Source organism: Nanorana parkeri, unplaced genomic scaffold (genome assembly GCF_000935625.1).
Source record: "Nanorana parkeri isolate BGI_ZX_2015 unplaced genomic scaffold, ASM93562v1 scaffold61, whole genome shotgun sequence".
In the NCBI taxonomy this organism is placed as follows: Eukaryota; Metazoa; Chordata; class Amphibia; order Anura; family Dicroglossidae; genus Nanorana; species Nanorana parkeri.
In genome coordinates, this window is record NW_017306329.1 from 64915 (window position 1) to 83419 (window position 18505).

An 18505-nucleotide genomic window follows, 5' to 3' on the forward strand; every position below is an offset into this window, starting at 1 on the left:
TCTGGAGAAAATACACAAAAGATTTAAGCATGCACATGCTTCTTGAATTTAAATAATATTTGATTCTAGGGATGCACCGATACCAAGTACCGTACTCGGTACAAGTACAGATACTTTTCGAGCTCCAAGACTAGACTAGAGAACAATTCAAGTTAGGAGGCAGCTTTCATTTGTAAGAAGCACACGGAGCTCCTGGGATTTGTACATCTCTGTTTTAATGTATGATTTTGTTTTTATAAACATATATAAAGGGATGACCCGATACCATTTTTGCAATACTGATACTGTACTGATACTTGCCCAAGTACTTACCGATACAATTACCGATACATTTTTGTTTGTCATGTGACAGTTTTTCTAAAACAATACAGACTAAATGATTTCCGGACAGTGGTGGAGCACCAGAGCTTGGTCCCAGCTGCAACCGCTACAACCCTGGTAGTTCTCATGAAAATGCCAAGTATCAGCACTGGTATCTGAACTGGTATCGGTGCATCCCTATTTGATTATCTCAGAGTTCAGGTTCCAACACTGAACCAAACAAAATGCAGAGTAACTTTTATCTGGGCAAGCTCCTCAAGGGTGGCACATGGCAGATGGTATGCCATTAGTTAGGAAAACTAAAGACCTGTCTAACTGCCAAACATTTTTTTCTGAGAATGCAAGCTCAAATATGGATGTGTAAAATATGGTTGATATAATATATTTAGATTCTGCAAAATTCTTTGAAATGGTTTCTCCAAATATTCTAACAGGAAGATGATGAAGCAAAGACATGGAATATGCACATGGATAAAGAACTGGTTACAAGACCGCAGAAAAAAAGCAAACGTAAACAATACTACAAAGATTGCTGTTGCTCATGACACAAAATGATGTATAATTATTAAAGCTCAGTATGAGAATAAAATATTTACAGAACAGTTTTTCTTTTAAATGACTTTTAAATGGCATTTAAAGTTTTATGTTGTTAAACGTAAGGTTATGACTCTAGGCCGTGTTAATGGCATCATCTTATATACATGTAATAGAATTCAGTTGGGAAAAGAGACACAGAGAAGGACCTGGAAACAGTAAGCTAAGCCTCTCACCAAGTAGCAACTGAAAAGCGATATTAAAAAAGGAAGATAAAGAATGTCATGCAATTATGTTACTGACCCAGACTATATTACTTATAAAATCACATCTTGTATATGTAATAAAACTTTGGGTGCTGTAACAGTAAGTATATTTGTAGAGGGTAAAAATGGCAAGCAAGTAGATCAAAAAGGTATGGGAGGTCTTGCTAAAGAGATGTTAGAAAAACTAAGTTTGTCTGCTTGGAAAAAAAAGACAAATTTAGAGATTATCTAAATAACGTAATTTATATATCCAAGGTCAAAATAAATATATGGCAAATAATTTGTTTTTATCTCAGTGATTGTACAGAGATCAAGAAGATAGATGAGCTGCCAGAAGAGATGTTATCAGTATACATTTTGTTTTTTACAGTAAGGGCTCAGTCACACTAGATGCAGTGCGCTCTGGCCCGATTTTGGCGGGAACGCACTGCCTTGCATTGGCTCACTTTTTAGCGGCTGGCTCACTTTTTAGTGGGGTAGGAGGGGGCGTGGCGGGCCATTTAGGTGAATGGCGCCATAGCCACGCCCTCAGGCCGCAATGCGATCCGCCGCATGGGATCGCATTGCGGGCCCGGAGGGCGTGGCTACGGCGCCATTTACTTGAATGGCCCGCCACGCCCCTCCTACCCCCACTAAAAAGTGAGCCGGCCGCAATGCGAGGCAGTGCGTTCCTGCCAAAATCGGGCCGGAACGCACTGCATCTAGTGTGACTAAGCCCTAAGATTGGTCCAACTCCTGGTACACCCTACCTGTAATTTAAAACCAATAATGTGATTTAAATAGGTTTAACCTCTTACAAGAAATTATATCGATAGATATTGAAGTATTTTTTTTTGACCAAAACTTAAATTTGAACTGTGCTTAGGTGAAGATTATTTTTTCCTTTTAGGCTCAAAATACATCCTAGGTTCCCTGGGTTTTTTATGTTATGTCTTCCTTTGTACCAAAACTACAGGAATATAGGAGAGGCTGTATTTAATGAATGTGTCTTTTTAACCTAATCCATATACAATTTTGCCATGTAATTCTAAGTTACCTTTTGCAGTGACACTAAACTCAGGAGTTGAATTTTAAAAATATGTTTGAAGTACCTTAACTATTAACAAAAATGGATCTTATTTGTGTATCACTCAACTGTAGATCTTCAAATCTATCTGAATTGGTGCTGACACTGTCCATCCTGGCTACTTTTGTTCCCCATGGTCTCGCTGTGTGTGTTGTAAAGTCGCCACTGCTCCAAGCTCCCTCCTTTGATGGACTACAATGTCAATACAACTGAGAAAACTAAACACGAGATTGCATTCCATCAAGGGAGCGAGCTTCGGAGCGGTGGGACCATGGGGAAGGACAGTATCAGCACAAATTAAGAAATTATTTAAGGCTCTACAGCGGAGTGAAACACAAATAAGATAAATTTGTGTAGACAGGGTACTTGAATGCATTTTAAAGATTTAACTTCTGAGGTTAGTGTCACTTTAAATTTCTGAAATACAGTAAATCATATATCACCTCATCTGATCATACTAAACAGGTTGGCTGTTCTAAATTAACACATTCTCCACATTATCTTTGTTATTTTTCACTACCTAGCTGAATAAGCACACAGATGCATCTAGTAGCATATGTGTGCTGAGAGCTCATGTGAAGACTTCTGTCAGCATAGGATTTTTGCACTCACCATAAAATTATTTTATATCATTTCCATTGATGGTCACAGTTTGAACATACTAAAGCAAGCTACGGTTATACCACCACCCACAGGAGAAATGGACACTAGGCACATATAAAACTGACGGCCAGTGACCTTGATGACATAATCCCTCCCACCTCATGCCTTAGTTGTAACAAGCAGTCCAAAATGAGAACGATAGTATATGAGGGGAGGAAGCTGTGTACCTCAATGGACTCCATTTAAAGGATTTTACAGTGAGTACATGAGACACAGCTTGATGCTATGATTCTGAAAAGATAACCATTGCTCTTCTCCCCCAGGGTCTGGCAGTCTAAGGACTGGTGATGTCATCACGTTTAATACAGCCTATTAGACGTGAAGACGCCGAGGGACATACCACAGCTGGAGCAGAAATGGTATTTCTTCTTTATTTTCACCCTTAGACATAAATAAGCAGTAAACTCTTGCCACGCGGAGGGGGTGTTTGGCCCCAATGCAAGGGTTAACTTAAAAATCCTGAAGTTCTTCTTTAAACAACCTAGGGATGTCCAAAAACAGTCCAAACAGAGGGGCGGGCACTCCCAAACACAACTCCCAAACACAGGCAAACCACCCAACAAGAATGAATCCAGCAAAACAAAAGGAAAACGAGGGCATTAAATAGCTTCAAGCAAAACCTTTCAGCCAAAACTAGCATCTGCAGAGACCGATACATCAACCTTGTAGAGCTGAGAAAACAAATGTAAAGAAGAGCAGGTTGCAACCTTACAAATCTGATACACAGGCCTGATGACAAAAAAAACCAAGAAGCACCCACTGCCCTAGTGGAATGGGTTAAATGGGTAAAGGAGACACTTTATATTGCAACTCACAGGCCTGCACAAAAACCTGTCAAATCCATTAAGGGCTAGTGGGCCTGGAAGCTAGAGAACTTATTTTAGGATCTTAAGGAATAACAAAGAGGGAATCTGTCTGCCTAGAAGAAGCAGTGGAAGAGTTGAACACGGATGGTCCTCACCACATCCAGGCAATGGAGAGGGACCTCCTTGGGGTGAATCCATGGCAGACACAAGGAAAGTAACATGATATCCTCATTAAGGTGAACTTCAGAGACCATTTTGGGTAAAGAGTAGGCCCTTGGTCTCAAAACAATCTTGTCTGTAATATCACATGGGGCCCCTTACATGACAATGCTGAGAACAGAAAAACCCTTCGAGCCAAAGTGAGGGCCACAAGAAAGGCTACCTAACAGGATAACAGAGAGAGCAACACATGCAAACCCTTGACTGCAAGCATGAATTAGTGAATATTTTGCAAGAGGACATTGGAAAAGAATGGACGAGACAGACATCCGACCCTTGATGGTAGTAAGAGCTGAAGGAAAGAAAGAACATGGCCCACCAAAAAAGGCACATGGGAAAATAATCACACACTCTCTTCTCACTACTCTGTGTTAATTGAAGGACACAGCAGAGATTATTGACTGTTGTGTTAAAGCGCCACATTCAGGGGTAGGACACTTGGCACAAAAACCAAAGAGTGAAAACAGCTTTTTAGTGGCCTGTGGAGAAAAGATCATAACAAAATATATTTCCACCTTCTCAGTGCCATCTACAGTTTATTCTGTGGTAGAACAAACACACAATAATCAAAGTAAAACCACAAAAAATCTCATGATAATAAAATAAATAGGAAAAGTAATCCCCAACACAACAAAAGTGCATCTCAGTCACTCACAATAAGCAAGTCTTCAGAAAACACAGGAAGAAAAATTGCCACAACTCTAGTTTCCGAAACTTAGCAAAGAATCATGTTCTGGGGTGACCTGAATAGCAGAATCTTGTTTTAAATGGAACATAGATGGGTTGTCACGGCTGACTACAGGATCCAATATCCGACCTCAATCTACCAGTAGCTGATGAAATTAGTAAACATTCTTCCAATTCAAGCAAGCAAAAAAAAATAGCAGAAGGGTAAGGAACATCAATCCTCATAAGGACACTAAGCAGATGTAAGGTGGGAGGGGTTATTACCAAGGGGGCTGGCCTTAAGTTTTTCTATGTGCCTACTGTTCATTTCACCTGTTGGCAGAAATATAGCCCTAGGTTGCTTAATTATAATCAAGCTGTGTTCGTCAATGGATGGCAGAGAAAACCAGCTTCCCTTGTGTAGTTGGTTAGATACGCTGTAGAATATAGAACCTATGTTATACAGCGCTTTTTCATGTTTTACCAGTCGTTGCCCAGAGGAAGCTTACAAATCTAATGTCTCTACCAGACAGACGCAAGCACAACCACATACATTCTAGGACTAATTTGGTGAAACAAATAGCCTACAAGTATATGATTTGGCTGTGGAAGGACACAAGAACTGGTGGAAACCTTAGCAAACATGTGGAAATATAAAAATGCTATGCAAATAGAGTCCCTACTACCTAAGACGAGCAGAAATATACTGGTTGATTGAGGCAAAAAACAAATCTCTTTTCTTCAATTTTTATAGATCATCCAGACATGACAATATGCTTTTTCCTAAGCTAAAATTAAGAGACATTTAGAGAAAGAAATAATTTTTTGGCTAACTTCTCAATGTAACATGTGTCAGAAAACAAATAATTATAGGAACACACTGCAGATACTGTGCATAGATTATATTTTCAACCCCCTACCACACTATCAAACTATAGAAAAGTGATCGCTATATTTTATTTCACCAAGGTTTTGTGTAGACTGCTTTTGGAAGAACTGCAGAATGAAATGAACAGGGAGTACATACTACGGACCAAAGACTTGGACCAGGTTCTCATGGTCACATGTTCTCTGATGTCTGCAGGTGCATGCAGTAGATGGTGATGAATTCAAGCAGGACATGCATGGAATTATGAGGAGGTGAGCCATGTAGTGATGCACAGCAGCTAAGAATAGGTGCTCACCATTAAATGCACACTGGAACTTGACTTCCTTTTCTAGATAGACCAGAGGAGGGAGAAGAGTAAGAATAGAAATAGATAAAAAGAAGCAGATAGAAATAGAAAGGACAGGGGCATGGCAATAAAAAAGAGAACAGACAACGGTAGACCACGTTAGTGAGGCAAACGAGTGGGAGAGCCAATCCCAGCTGAGAGCAAGATAACAAGCAAACATTCAAAGTAAAACCACAAAGAGAAACATATAGAAGCGCAGAAAAACTAACATCTTAGACTCATTATAAAAAGGTATGTATAGTGAAATGTAGTGCATCTGATGCTTGTATTTGAGTATGACTATTGAAAACAAAATTGTAAAAATAGTATCATTAGTGCAAACTGTGCTTTAATTCTAGGTCTGGATAAATGTTACATAATTAGTCAGGTTGAAAAAAGACACAAGTCCATCGAGTTCAACCAGAATAAAAAACTTGCTGGATTTTGTATCTCTCCTGGACTGGAATGTATGAAATCCCCCAACCATTTCCATCTCTGCTGTTCCTAACACTCACTGTCATACCTTCTGCTACATTCTCTGCCACATGAAATAAATGGGAGGGGGAAGAGTCCTGGTAGCTGCAGCAGCAGGTGGAAAAGAATTCTGGCAACTGGGAAAACTAAAATAGTTTATGGTGGCTCCATTAAAGAACTGCATCATCCAAGACTGAGCTAGAGTCACTTGTTATTACCTACTTAGGATGATGTTATTGTCTGATAAAAAATTGCTATCATAAAAGTGAACAACAGATGGCACATCCCAAATGCACGCAGGAATATAATAGGTTGTATTTTGTATTCATGTGCTTGGTTCCAAGAGGAACTAGTGTACCCACATTCCACTGTACCTTATAAACTTTTATTGTAACAACAGTGAAAGAGTATTCCAAGTGTTGAGCGACTGATTTACAGACCTCTATCTCACTCTCCCCACTTTTACCTATTCACCAGTTTAAATGAATAATTCCCTCTGAAGCCTCTTCTTTAATTTAAAGTCCCAACTGGTCCCTCTTCATTAAGTCAACAAGCAACTGCTGGAGGACCCCACTGCTGGACAGCCAACAGAAAGTCTTAAGCCGGGTATACAGGTTTAGAGTTTAGGCAGGTTCTTGATTAACCAGAGGAAATTCGCAGTGTGGGTGCCGCTGTTGGCACCATTCTGCCTGACATCTCTCGATCAGCTGATCGAAGGAGCCAGTGGGAAAATACTTGGGTGAACGACACTAGCAGCCAATTAGCTGTTAGCTCCTTTCAGGTATTCTGACAGCTGCCAGTGGTAGCTGTCAGAATACAAAGGAAGTGACAAGGAATTTGTCCATTAACGCTTATGAAGGTTGATGGTGGATACGTTCTATTTTTTTTTTTTAGCCCGCAGGTTGAAGAAAAAAAAAATGTATGCCCAGATTTAGGTTTACTTTTCTTGAGAGAATGAGGGTTCTCCTTATGTTCACCTCACTGCCTGGGTGACAGCGCATCACATGATCACATCAACATTATTTAGGTGAGTGTTTGTGCTTCTTTTTTAGGTATTTTTGTTTTCAGCTTAAAAGTTGAAGGATTTTTAAGAATGTATTTTACATTTAAAAGGGATTTATTTCCAATTCCAGTTTAGCATTCAGTAGTCAAAAAATATATTTAAAAAAAAATAAATCAATCTCCTTTGCGTGGGCATTAACATTTTTGTCACCAAATGCAGTAATATGGGATACCATAATGAGAACAGGTCTTACACAAGAATGTACAAAGCGGCATTAGAGAAGCTTTCTCAAGTGAAGACTCTTATTCTCAGATGTTTTCTCACACAGCAATGTTTGAGCAGAGATATTTTCAGTGTCTACGCCTACTACACTACTATCTGGGAGACGCGATCTGCTTTTACTGAATATACTTAGCAGGGCTTCAACGTATAGATTTGCTAAATCACATACTAGAATCATCAATTTTAAGAACTGAACTGGTGAAGAGTTATCCTTCTTGTCTTTTAAAACACTGAGTTATTACCAGAGAAGAATAATACATGTGCTAGAATGCTGAAGATATTTTATTCTCTCTAAGTGTTGAATTGGTACCAAACTACCACAGATGTCCTCTTCAATGTGTAGATACAGTCTATATATAAGAATATATATATATATCAGTCACTGTTGACTGTATTCATGGCTACAGATTATATATTGTAGATAAACCTATTAAGCTTATTCAGAAAGTAATAAGCAATGTGTGAAGTGCATCTTCCCAGGTCTCAGAGAACCAATTAAAATCCATGTCTTAATGCATCCAACTAAAGTAAACTAGCCAATGGTTATGGGTTACTGCATATTGCAGCTACTCATTATAATATTTAATAAGCCTGCAAGTGATTTCATATCAGAACTAGATGTAAAGGGATTAGACATAAGATTTATTCTCAGTACATACTGTACGCATGTAGTCTGGGAAGCCGACTGCATGGATGTGATAAATCTCCTGCTTGCTCCAGACTATTATGAAACCATGGATGTCCTTTGAATATTCAAGTCCTTCTTTAAACGTAATCCTTCCTGTTCTGAAATGAAAGCACATATGGTCACAGTGACCACACGGCTGCTTACTTGTGTAAAATCCCTAAATGCCCAGTCTCTATGCAATGCTGCATTTTGTTCTCTGCTATTATTCAAGAAATGTCAAAAAAATAAAAAGCTTTTATATTTTAAAAGTTTATACGAACAACAAGTATTTCTGCTGCAATATCCTGAACACATTGTGCTGCTCTTGAGATGCAGTTCAAGGCACATTTTGGACATTTTCTAAGCAAGTTATACATACATATACATATATATATATACATACATACATACATATATATACACACACACACTGTATATATAGGTGTGTTTTCTGTACCCACAGTTAGCTGTCAATTTTCACCCACTAAAAGGTGAACTATGGGGTGAGTGAACTACACTCATCCCTATAGTTAGAGCCGACATGCAACATTGAAACAGTTACATGTCAGGTCTATTGATTGAGAAGAGAGGGAAAACATACCGCTGCTCGCTCATTTCCCGATCATCTCCCTGCAGAGAGCTGTGACCGTCAGTCACCGCACCCTGCAGGGAATCCCTTCCTCCCCTCTTCGATCCTCCAGCGCTAACTGAAAGGAGCCAGTGAGGTGTATCTCGACAGTATTGTCGGGATCTGTCACGGCTGTGGCGCTCTCAGCATATAGTGGGTAAACCCCTTATATGGTTAAACTTGTTGAAACTGGATTCTAACTGGACACTAGCCCCTCAGTAAGATAGATATATCTATATATTAGGGCTGCGTAAATTAACGATGAATTACCCGATTAATCGTTAAAATTTTTGATCGATTAAAATTATTTTTATCAATAATGAAAACACTCACCTCTCCGCCGGCTTCCGGGAGTCCCGTCGTAGATCCGGTGACGTCACGGACATCGACGTCACCGGACTCCTCCCCCCTTCCCTTCGTTAGGCGACGGAGCCACTTGGCCCGTGATCTGTTGACACTTATCGAGTTCTGCGACCGCCTGACTTGCGGTTTTGTTACAACCAAGAGGTTTGCCCAAGAAACTTGAGCGCCAGCCAAGGCATTGGCCTATACACATACAGCACAGCAATGAAGTAATAAAATGAACTACGATTACACTAATCCAGCACGTTATTATTCTGAGTTGCCCCACTCAAGCGGCGGCCATATTGAGTGGGGCACATGAGATTAATAACGTGCTGGATTAGTGTGATCCTAGTTCATTTTATTACTTCATTGCTGTGCTGTATGTGTATAGGCCAATGTAGTTGGATCTGTATGTGCGTTATAATTAATCAAAATTAATCGATTAAAAAAAAAAAAAAGTGAGCATCACCTAGGACACCTTGGTGGATATGCCTAGAGACCTTTGAAGACGGTCGTTTCCAGGACTTTCTGATCTTACAAGCTCCCTGGATTGGTCATATTATATTTATTTGGTTTATCATCTGTAACATCTATACATTGTACATAAGTTAAATACATTTGTTTATTAATATACTACTTGTGAGTTGTTTGAATAATTGCACTGCACCCACAAATGTGGAAAGTTAAGCGCACAAACATGTTAAATAAATAAAACAGGGAGTTAACCCTTTGTTACACAGAGTTAAAACTAAATGTAACTAGAAAGATTATTAGTTGTCTCTACTGCAAGGTAGTAGTTGCAAATGTAACCTAAAAGTTATAAATAAAGTATTTAAAGGACAAAAAAGTTAAGCAGAGAACAGCTCATGAGAACTTGTTAACATTGAAGTATCCACCACCAAAAAAGAAAAAAAAAACACATTAAAAGTATCAATATATTAGATCGACAAAGTTTAGAAACAGTAACACGTATGAGGTGATGCATTCTACAGAGGATGACATCAACAAAATGGTTAGGTGCCCAATAATATTCTTCTTTGCTTTCAACCCCTTCATGACTGGGGGTAACACACCTTTGTAACTGGAACAAATGAGGCAGATTTGAATTATTTACACACAAATTTGGAACCACAGACGCACATTTCTGCATTGTACATGTTCAACAGAATCACCCCCCCCACAAGCCCTGTCAGGCCTCAAATATACAGAGGTGGCACTAGGCAAATGAAAACTCTCCTAAGGGGAAGCATAGGAGGATTTCCCTCACTGTGCCAAGTGTCACTGTATCTTATATTTGAGGACTGTTTTAATGGAAGGAGGGGGGTTGCTGGTGAAAGGGAGGAATCTGGAAGAAGCTTTTTGAAATCACCACCCCCTGTACTTTGGGTGATTAATTCTGTTTGTTTGCAACCCTACCGGGAGGCTGTATCATAGTTATGGCATTAGCATTCAAATTTCTTCCACATGGCAGTCAACTTCTTCAACATGTAAAAATAAGGTCAATCAAATAATGTTTTCTAAAAAGACTGATAGTAGCAGAAATAACCCTTTATAACAAAACTGGTTTGATCATTCTTCTCCATAACTACTTTGTATTCCATTTGGTCACTCTAAACATACACTCTTATTTGTTCTACAGCCATTCTTGGTTATATAATCTGTTCTATCTGCAATTATTATGTCTTTAATACAAATTAAACCTTAGTCCTAAAAATAAAGGCATTGCTTACAACAATTTAGCAAGGATTCTGCCATGTAGAGGGTGCTTTGACCATTAGGAAGTGCTCATTACTGAACACAAAGTTTTCCTACCTCACTGGAAAAATCTTGACATAGGTGGCAAATGGTTAATTCTTTATGTAGGAATTACAACAATATCTGTGCATGCACTAAGAATTGTTGCCAAATATGCAGATGAAAAGCTTGTAGCTGGTCCTGGCATCAACGTGATGGTTTCAATGATGAGAAAAGGTTTAACTGCCAGTTATTCTCAGAAATAATCCTACTCATGTCTAGCCCAAGGCTGGCCACACATGGCATGATATAAACAAGTACCTGGGCCAATATAAGCACTTGTGGAGACACCCAGGCCATATAGGGACGGGGTCCTTGACAGCTACAATTGTTAGAAGTGAAACTAATAAACACAAAAAGCATTTCCAACAAATCTCTTCCTGGTTGATATTTTTGATATTCCCTTTTAAGTGGAAAAAGAAACAGAGCTTTCAACCCGCAAGGGTGCATGTAACAGGAGATCAGGACAGTTCTTGGCAGTGTGCAAGATATCTGAGGATAGGCAGATGTCTTACTGCCTGTCCTCCATAACCAATAAAACAATTGCACCTTTAAGGCCACTCTAATAGGGGTACTGGGCTGGGGGCATAATGCTGGAAGGAGCATTTGTAATCTAGGATATAACTACGGAAGGTAAACAGGATCAGGATGGTACCAGAATTTTAAGGTCATCAGTGCCCCAATCATGAATGCTACTATTATTTACCAGCTGTGTGCTCAGATCGCAGAGTACAGCAACATTTACCTTTGTTTCACACATTGTTATTCTAAGATCTACTGTTTTATCCCCACAAATTTATGTAGACTGAAAAAGGCAAACTGTAGGAAGTTTTTTTTTTTTTTTTTTCTTAAACATATTAACCAAGGACTGAATGCAATTATATAAAATGTAACTAGCTCCTCATAGAACAATTCCCATTAAAGTCTTGTTGCCTGTATTTTTGCCAAAATGTACCACAAAATAGTGACCACAATTCCACAGGATATTATCCACATAAATATATTAGAAGTCCTCCTCCTAAAGCAATATTATTGCTTTATTATCAGTCAGAACACAGCTAGAATGATGAATGCTGTTTTACAAGTAGATATGATTAAACAGTTAACAAAGTTAAATAGGATATTACAATGCATAACAAAATATTAGGCATAATGGGATCATTCACCCCCTGTTGTTCCTGGAATTCCCCTTAATCCATTTTTGCTTCATTCAGCTGGACAAAATTCTTCTCTTTTTGCAAAAATTGATGGTAAGCAGCAGCAATGAAAACGGTAAACCAATTTAAAAATGTATGTATGTTTTATGATGCAATGAGACATACAGAGAATTATAATACAGCATTGATCTAATGCTCCAAAAATTATTGGGAATTAACACCCCTAGGAAAATAAAGGTTAAGCTGTGTTCTTTATATTTAAAATTGTAAAGCCCCAGAAATCTAAGTATAGGATAACTACTGTGGTCTTTAAGTGCGTTTTATGCAGATAATTGCATTGTAATACTTGCACTTAAAGTGACATTAAGATTTTTAAACATAAAACAATACTGTAATGTGTGCCTTACTGCAATCCATGGCCGTTTCCCTTTTCTTTGCTGCTCTTCCTTTTAAATCCTCATGTCTTCTCATGCTGGGGAGAACTTCTGTTTTGCAGCTGACTGCCTCTTCTCTGGAATGTTACATGGTGTCTGTGTGCACCCTCCCGACCAGAGCCAGGACTACAGGATCACGTCCTCCCGACATCCACATCCCCGCCTACGTTAGATTGGCAACAGCTGTTGCCTGCATCCTGGCTCAGGTTGGGAGCGCGCACACAGACACCATGTAACATTCCAGTGAAGAGGCAGTCAGCTGCAAAACGGAAGTTCTGCCCAGCATGAGAAGAGATAAGGATTTAAAAGGAAGAGCAGCAAAGAGAAGGGAAACGACCATGGATTACAGTAAGACACACATTAGACTATGGTTTCAAATATTGTACCTTCAGCCTGATGGAAGTGAATTATTTGGGTCTTGGATAAAAAAGTTCACAGCAACCAACAGGATTAGCTAATTAGAAAGTAAATTACTGTATTGTCCATTGTGGTTAAAGTTAAAGTATAATATATAATTATTTATAATACTTACATTTACAATTATAAACTGATTTTTTTACATTACATTATGCCACTAATTGCAAATAAATCCTTATTTTACAAATGCACATTTAATACAAGGTGCTTCCTAAACACTTAAGGTCTATTTATAACTAATTTCAGAGCCATTAGCCCTACAAATCTTTCCGAACTTTTGTTCTATGTGAATAGACACAAAAATAAATGTTCTTAGATATACACCAATCAGTCATATCATTATGACCACTGAGAGGTGAAGTGAAAAACATTTATTACCTCATTACAACGGCACCTGGGAGTCGGTGGGATATATTAGGCAGCAAGAGTACATTTTGTTTCTGAAGTTGATGTTTTGGAAGCAGAAAATATGGTCAGGGGTAAGGATATGTGACTTTGACAAGGGCCAAATTGTGATGGCTAGGCAACTGGATCAGAGCAACTCCAAAATTGCAGCTCTTGTTGGATGTTCCTGGTCTGCAGTGGTCAGGACCTACCAAAAGAGGTCCAAGGAAAGAAAACCGGTAAACTGGTAACAGGGTCATGGGCAGCGAAGGCTGGCCTTCATGGAAACGGTATTCTCTGATGGCAGTGACCACTTTCAGCAGGATAATGCACCCTGCCACACTGCAAAAAAAGGTTCAACAATCTGTGGGATGTGCTGTAAAAACAAGTCCAATCTATGGAGGCCCCACTGCGCATCTTACAGGACTTAAAGAATTTGCTACTGAGAGCTTGGTGCCAGATACCACAGTATACCTTCAGAGGTCTAGTGGAGTCCATGCCTTGACGGGTCAGGGCTTTTTAGGTGGCAAAAGGGGAACCTACTCAATATTAGACAAGTGGTCATATGTTATGGCTGATCCGTGTATTTTCTTTCCAGGTCGAATGTGATGTAACATTGCATTTTGACTACTAGAAGTGGCTGAGGAGTATAAGAAATAGCTATATGTTAACACAAAATAAAAAAAAATATTCAAAACTATTTTATATGGCATTGTTTTTAGTATTGTATGTTTAGTTTGTATGCATAAGATAAACCAAGTTATGAATAAGGAAGCCATTAGAAGCTTACGGTCATCATGTAAATGGATAGTGTCAACTTAAAAATAAACACGATCTAAAAAAATATTAGTCACCTAGCATTCTGAGAATGATAAAAAAAAATAGAGCCACAATTGCAACCTATTACCCTTGAAGCACTCAGTTATTAATTTCTATTAACTGTTAAAAATAATCACACTAAAATGCAAGCGAACAGCTCTACTTCAACCTTGTTTATCCAATATTCTAAATGATGAGCATATTGTAATAACCCAAAATCTCCAAAAACGTAGGGTAGAGTAAATGTTATCACATAACACCCAAGCCAAAATAAGATGTAAATCTCTTACAGAAATGAAAAACATTGTTCAAGCAAATAGTTTAAAAGCTTACCTTGACTCCATCTGTTTTCTTGTTTAATAGACTTTTGGCAGCTGTAATAAAAAAGGAAGATAGTGGTATATAAGTAAAGTTATACCATTGCAAATTTCTACCATTTATAAAATTGGTAGGGACCAGGGTTTTCAAATACATGACTTCCTACAGCCAACTTCTGAAGTACTCAAAGAAGGAGAAACAAACGTCTGCAAAGTAATGGACAACAAGTTGCTGTATATTTGACATTTTTTTTCATCTTTCTAGACCAGGGGTAGACGACCTCAAAACTACTGCTGTGGTAAAACTACAACTTCCATCATGTCTCTGCCTTTCAGAGTCTTGTGGTGCATCATGTGACTTGTAGCTCCCCAACAGATGGTGTGCCAAGGTTGCCTGCCCCTGTTCTAGAGAAAGAAAAAGCATACATGTTATGAGTGTTATGTTTAGTTTATATGCAACTCTATGATTCATCTCTGTGGCACTTGTTTCCTGTGATGCGTTTCCTGTTCCTATTCTGTGGGTTCTCTTCTAAGAACATGACTCCTGTACACTAACGGCTTATACTGTCATTATTACCACATAAAACATGGTGTCAGAAGTGGGATCATAGAGTTGCATATAAACTAAACATAACACTCATAACATCTCCCTCTTAATAAATGATCATTGTGAAATGTGGATGAATCCTTGTAATAACATATTTACAGGTTAAGTCTTTTGGGTGGTTGTGAATATCTACCACTGCGGGTGAAAACTGGCCCTCGTTGTATAAAGTGTTTCTTAGCCCTCTCCGAGGTTACTGGGCTCTTCTCACCACTTACTGGCATGCTCTGCTCTTCACTCCCGTCCGATATACCTGCTTCCTCCGGACTGTCATTAACATTAGTCTGTGGCATCATCACTGTACATTCCCTACCACCAATTGGTGAGTTTGCCCTTGCATTACCAGGCGAGTCTGGCCTGTCAACTGGATAATGTGAATCAGGCTTTTCAGCCACACGCAGATCCACACGATTGCGACGATAGAGAGTTCCATCAATGTCCACAAGATAGGAGCGTGGTGCAACCTTTCGCAGACAAGTACCCATTCTCCAACGACTTGTTCGATCTCCAGGCAGCGGTTTCATACGGATTCGTTCCCCAATATTCAATTCAGGCATATCTCTTGCAGATGTGTCTGAATTGAATATTGGGGAACGAATCCGTATGAAACCCCTGCCTGGAGATCGAACAAGTCGTTGGAGAATGGGTACTTGTCTGCGAAAGGTTGCACCACGCTCCTATCTTGTGGACATTGATGGAACTCATTATCGCAGGTATATCGGATGAGAGTGAAGAGCAGAGCATGCCAGTAAGTGGTGAGAAGAGCCCAGTAACCTCGGAGAGGGCTAAGAAACACTTTATACAACGAGGGCCAGTTTTCACCCGCAGTGGTAGATATTCACAACCACCCAAAAGACTTAACCTGTAAATATGTTATTACAAGGATTCATCCACATTTCACAATGATCATTTATTAAGAGGGAGATGTTATCAGTGTTATGTTTAGTTTATATGCAACTCTATGATTCATCTCTGTGGCACTTGTTTCCTGTGATGCGTTTCCTGTTCCTGTTCTGTGGGTTCTCTTCTAAGAACATGACTTCTGTACACTAACGGCTTATACTGTCATTATTACCACATAAAACAATACATCTATAAAAAGATCCAAGCGCAGTACAGATTCTACATTAAACTGTTTATTTATGCCAGGAGCAAACTTCATATTGATACTTTTATGCAAACTTTTGAAACTGGATTGTTAGTGAGCTCAGACAGCTATAAAAAATTCCTTCCATGATAAATGGACCATTCTATTGCTATTATATTAGCTGTGTTTAGATGCACAGATCTCTGTAGGGTGATGTGCATGCATTAAAGAAGAACTCTGTTCTAAAGGATACCCTGAATTTAGACACAAAGAAGCTGCTGATATCTGTGAATACACTGACGCATGAATGCTTTTGGCCTTGTAAAACCGGATAACCTGCAAGTTTGCAGATGGCCAACACCAGACACCCTGCTGGGTCTATTCCACCCTGTCCATGCATCCAGTCACTGAGAGCGGCTGAGTGAAGCACCAGAGAGCAGATACGCCTAATTTTAGTGAAATCTGACATCACCAGTACCCGTTACACAAAGTACATGTGCTAATCTCAAGAGTTTGCGGTACTAAAGATATACAACAGGTAGGCTGTAAATAATAATACAAATTAATAACACTAATATTATAATATTAATATCAGGTATCATTTGTAAACGATTTACAATTCTAATGGCGGAAGAAGTAATGTGGATGCTGAACTGCAGAAAACACCAGTAATCCTAAACTTCTATGGTTCAAATATATCAAACACACAGAGGAGCGGAGAACTGATGAAAAAATGTGTCCATATGCTTCTTTTAAAAGGTATGGAAACTCTACAGTATAAATCAAAATGGCTATAATATGATCTAGCAATAATAACAATGTTATTTTAGGTACAAATAGTGCTCAGCACTATTCTTCAATATGGTCTTAAAGGAGAACTATGGGGTTAAGGCTTTTCCCCATAGTTCTCCTTAGGGTAACAGGAGGACACAAACTAGCGTCCTCCCGTCACCCTAGGCTCAGTATACCGCAAGCTGCTCGCGGTATACTGAGACGCTGCAGCTGAAGCGGATTCCGACAATTATGCCGGGATCCGCCCTGCTGCGTGACTGACAGCTGGCTCTGCCTATCTAGAGGCAGAGCCAGCTGTACCCGCCCCCTCCCCTGTCCGTTCCACCAGTCAGCGCTGGAGGATCGGCGCGGGGAGGGGGGAATCCAGCCCCTCCCCTGTCACGGCAGAGAGCCGTGACAGGATCGAGAGGTGAGCAAACGCCGGTATGTGTTCGCTCAATTCCGGATCTACTCAGCCGACCTGTGACAGTCTCAATGTCACAGGTCGGCTAGAACTATGAGGTGAGTGAAAAGCACTCGCCTCATAGTTCTCCTTTAAGTCAAATGTAATAGTAACTCACCATATTGGTTTCAGCCATGCATACTGTTCAGATGTTTTTATAGCACTAAACTGACAACTGTCATGTACACAAAGTCTACAAACAGTTTTTTGTCACCTACAATCTCCTTTTGCTAAAGGCCAAGGCACCTTGCTTTTATTAATGAATATAAAAAAATTCTGCGCCATGGAAGCTGTCTCAAAGTGATAAATATAAAAGATGAAAAGCTGCAGTGCTAATAATATAAATAGATAGATCAAACAAATGCACTGCGCTAATCAATAATCTTAATACGTGAATAATATAGTGCTAAATATCAAATAGATCACATATAACCAATATAATTACTAAATAAATACTCATACATAGTAAAAAGTGTTTCTCATTGTAATATCTCCAGTAGAGATTAAGTGCAAATTGGCAATTAAAAGACCACCATAAATTGATGCAAGCAAAAAAAAAAAGTGACAAAGTGCCAAGTGCTATGCAGCTTAGGACTTTTCTTCCCCAAAATCTAAGGCAAAGCACCTCCTGCGCAAGACATTACATCTTTTGAGGAACTCTGTCTTGCTGGTCAATACGTTGAACATGGTCTATGATTGCTTTGGAACCCAGAGCGGACTTGCCTTTTATTGCAAAGTGGACACGTGATCTCCAGACTTCTTTCTTACCCTAACAAAGAGAATACATTCTTTGCCCACAAGGCTTCCATCTCCAGCTCCAGCTCTAATCAGGAATCGGAGTATAAGATTCTTACTAGATGATGCTACACCACCCTTTACAAAATGTTTCCACAATGCTCACCCCTGTGCTGGAGATGCAGTCAGCAGACATGCACCTTCTTACATTTCTTTTGGACTTGTCCTAAATAGAAGATTTTTTGGAATGCTATCTTGTGCATAATCTTCTAACTTACTTGGGTGCAACTGAGCAATAACCTGGTTGCTATACTCCTACATCTGTCTCCACCAATCCCCAAGACCCAATACAAACGTTCTTTCAATACA

At 39.3% G+C, this 18505-nt stretch overlaps 1 protein-coding gene across 20 annotated transcripts in view; it reads right to left on the reverse strand.

Annotated features, from left to right (window-relative positions):
• The window catches only part of CAMK2G (calcium/calmodulin dependent protein kinase II gamma), a 237379-nt gene that overhangs the window by 24452 nt on the left and 194422 nt on the right, over positions 1-18505 (reverse strand). For 11 of the 20 annotated variants that reach the window (XM_018576256.1, XM_018576249.1, XM_018576253.1 and 8 more), the window contains one exon: positions 14493-14533. In XM_018576256.1, the coding sequence (XP_018431758.1) occupies positions 14493-14533 (41 nt within the window). Of the gene's footprint in view, positions 1-5725; positions 5759-14492; positions 14534-18505 lie in introns of all 20 variants that reach the window. The other 9 variants (XM_018576255.1, XM_018576250.1, XM_018576239.1 and 6 more) reach the window with 1 other exon arrangement.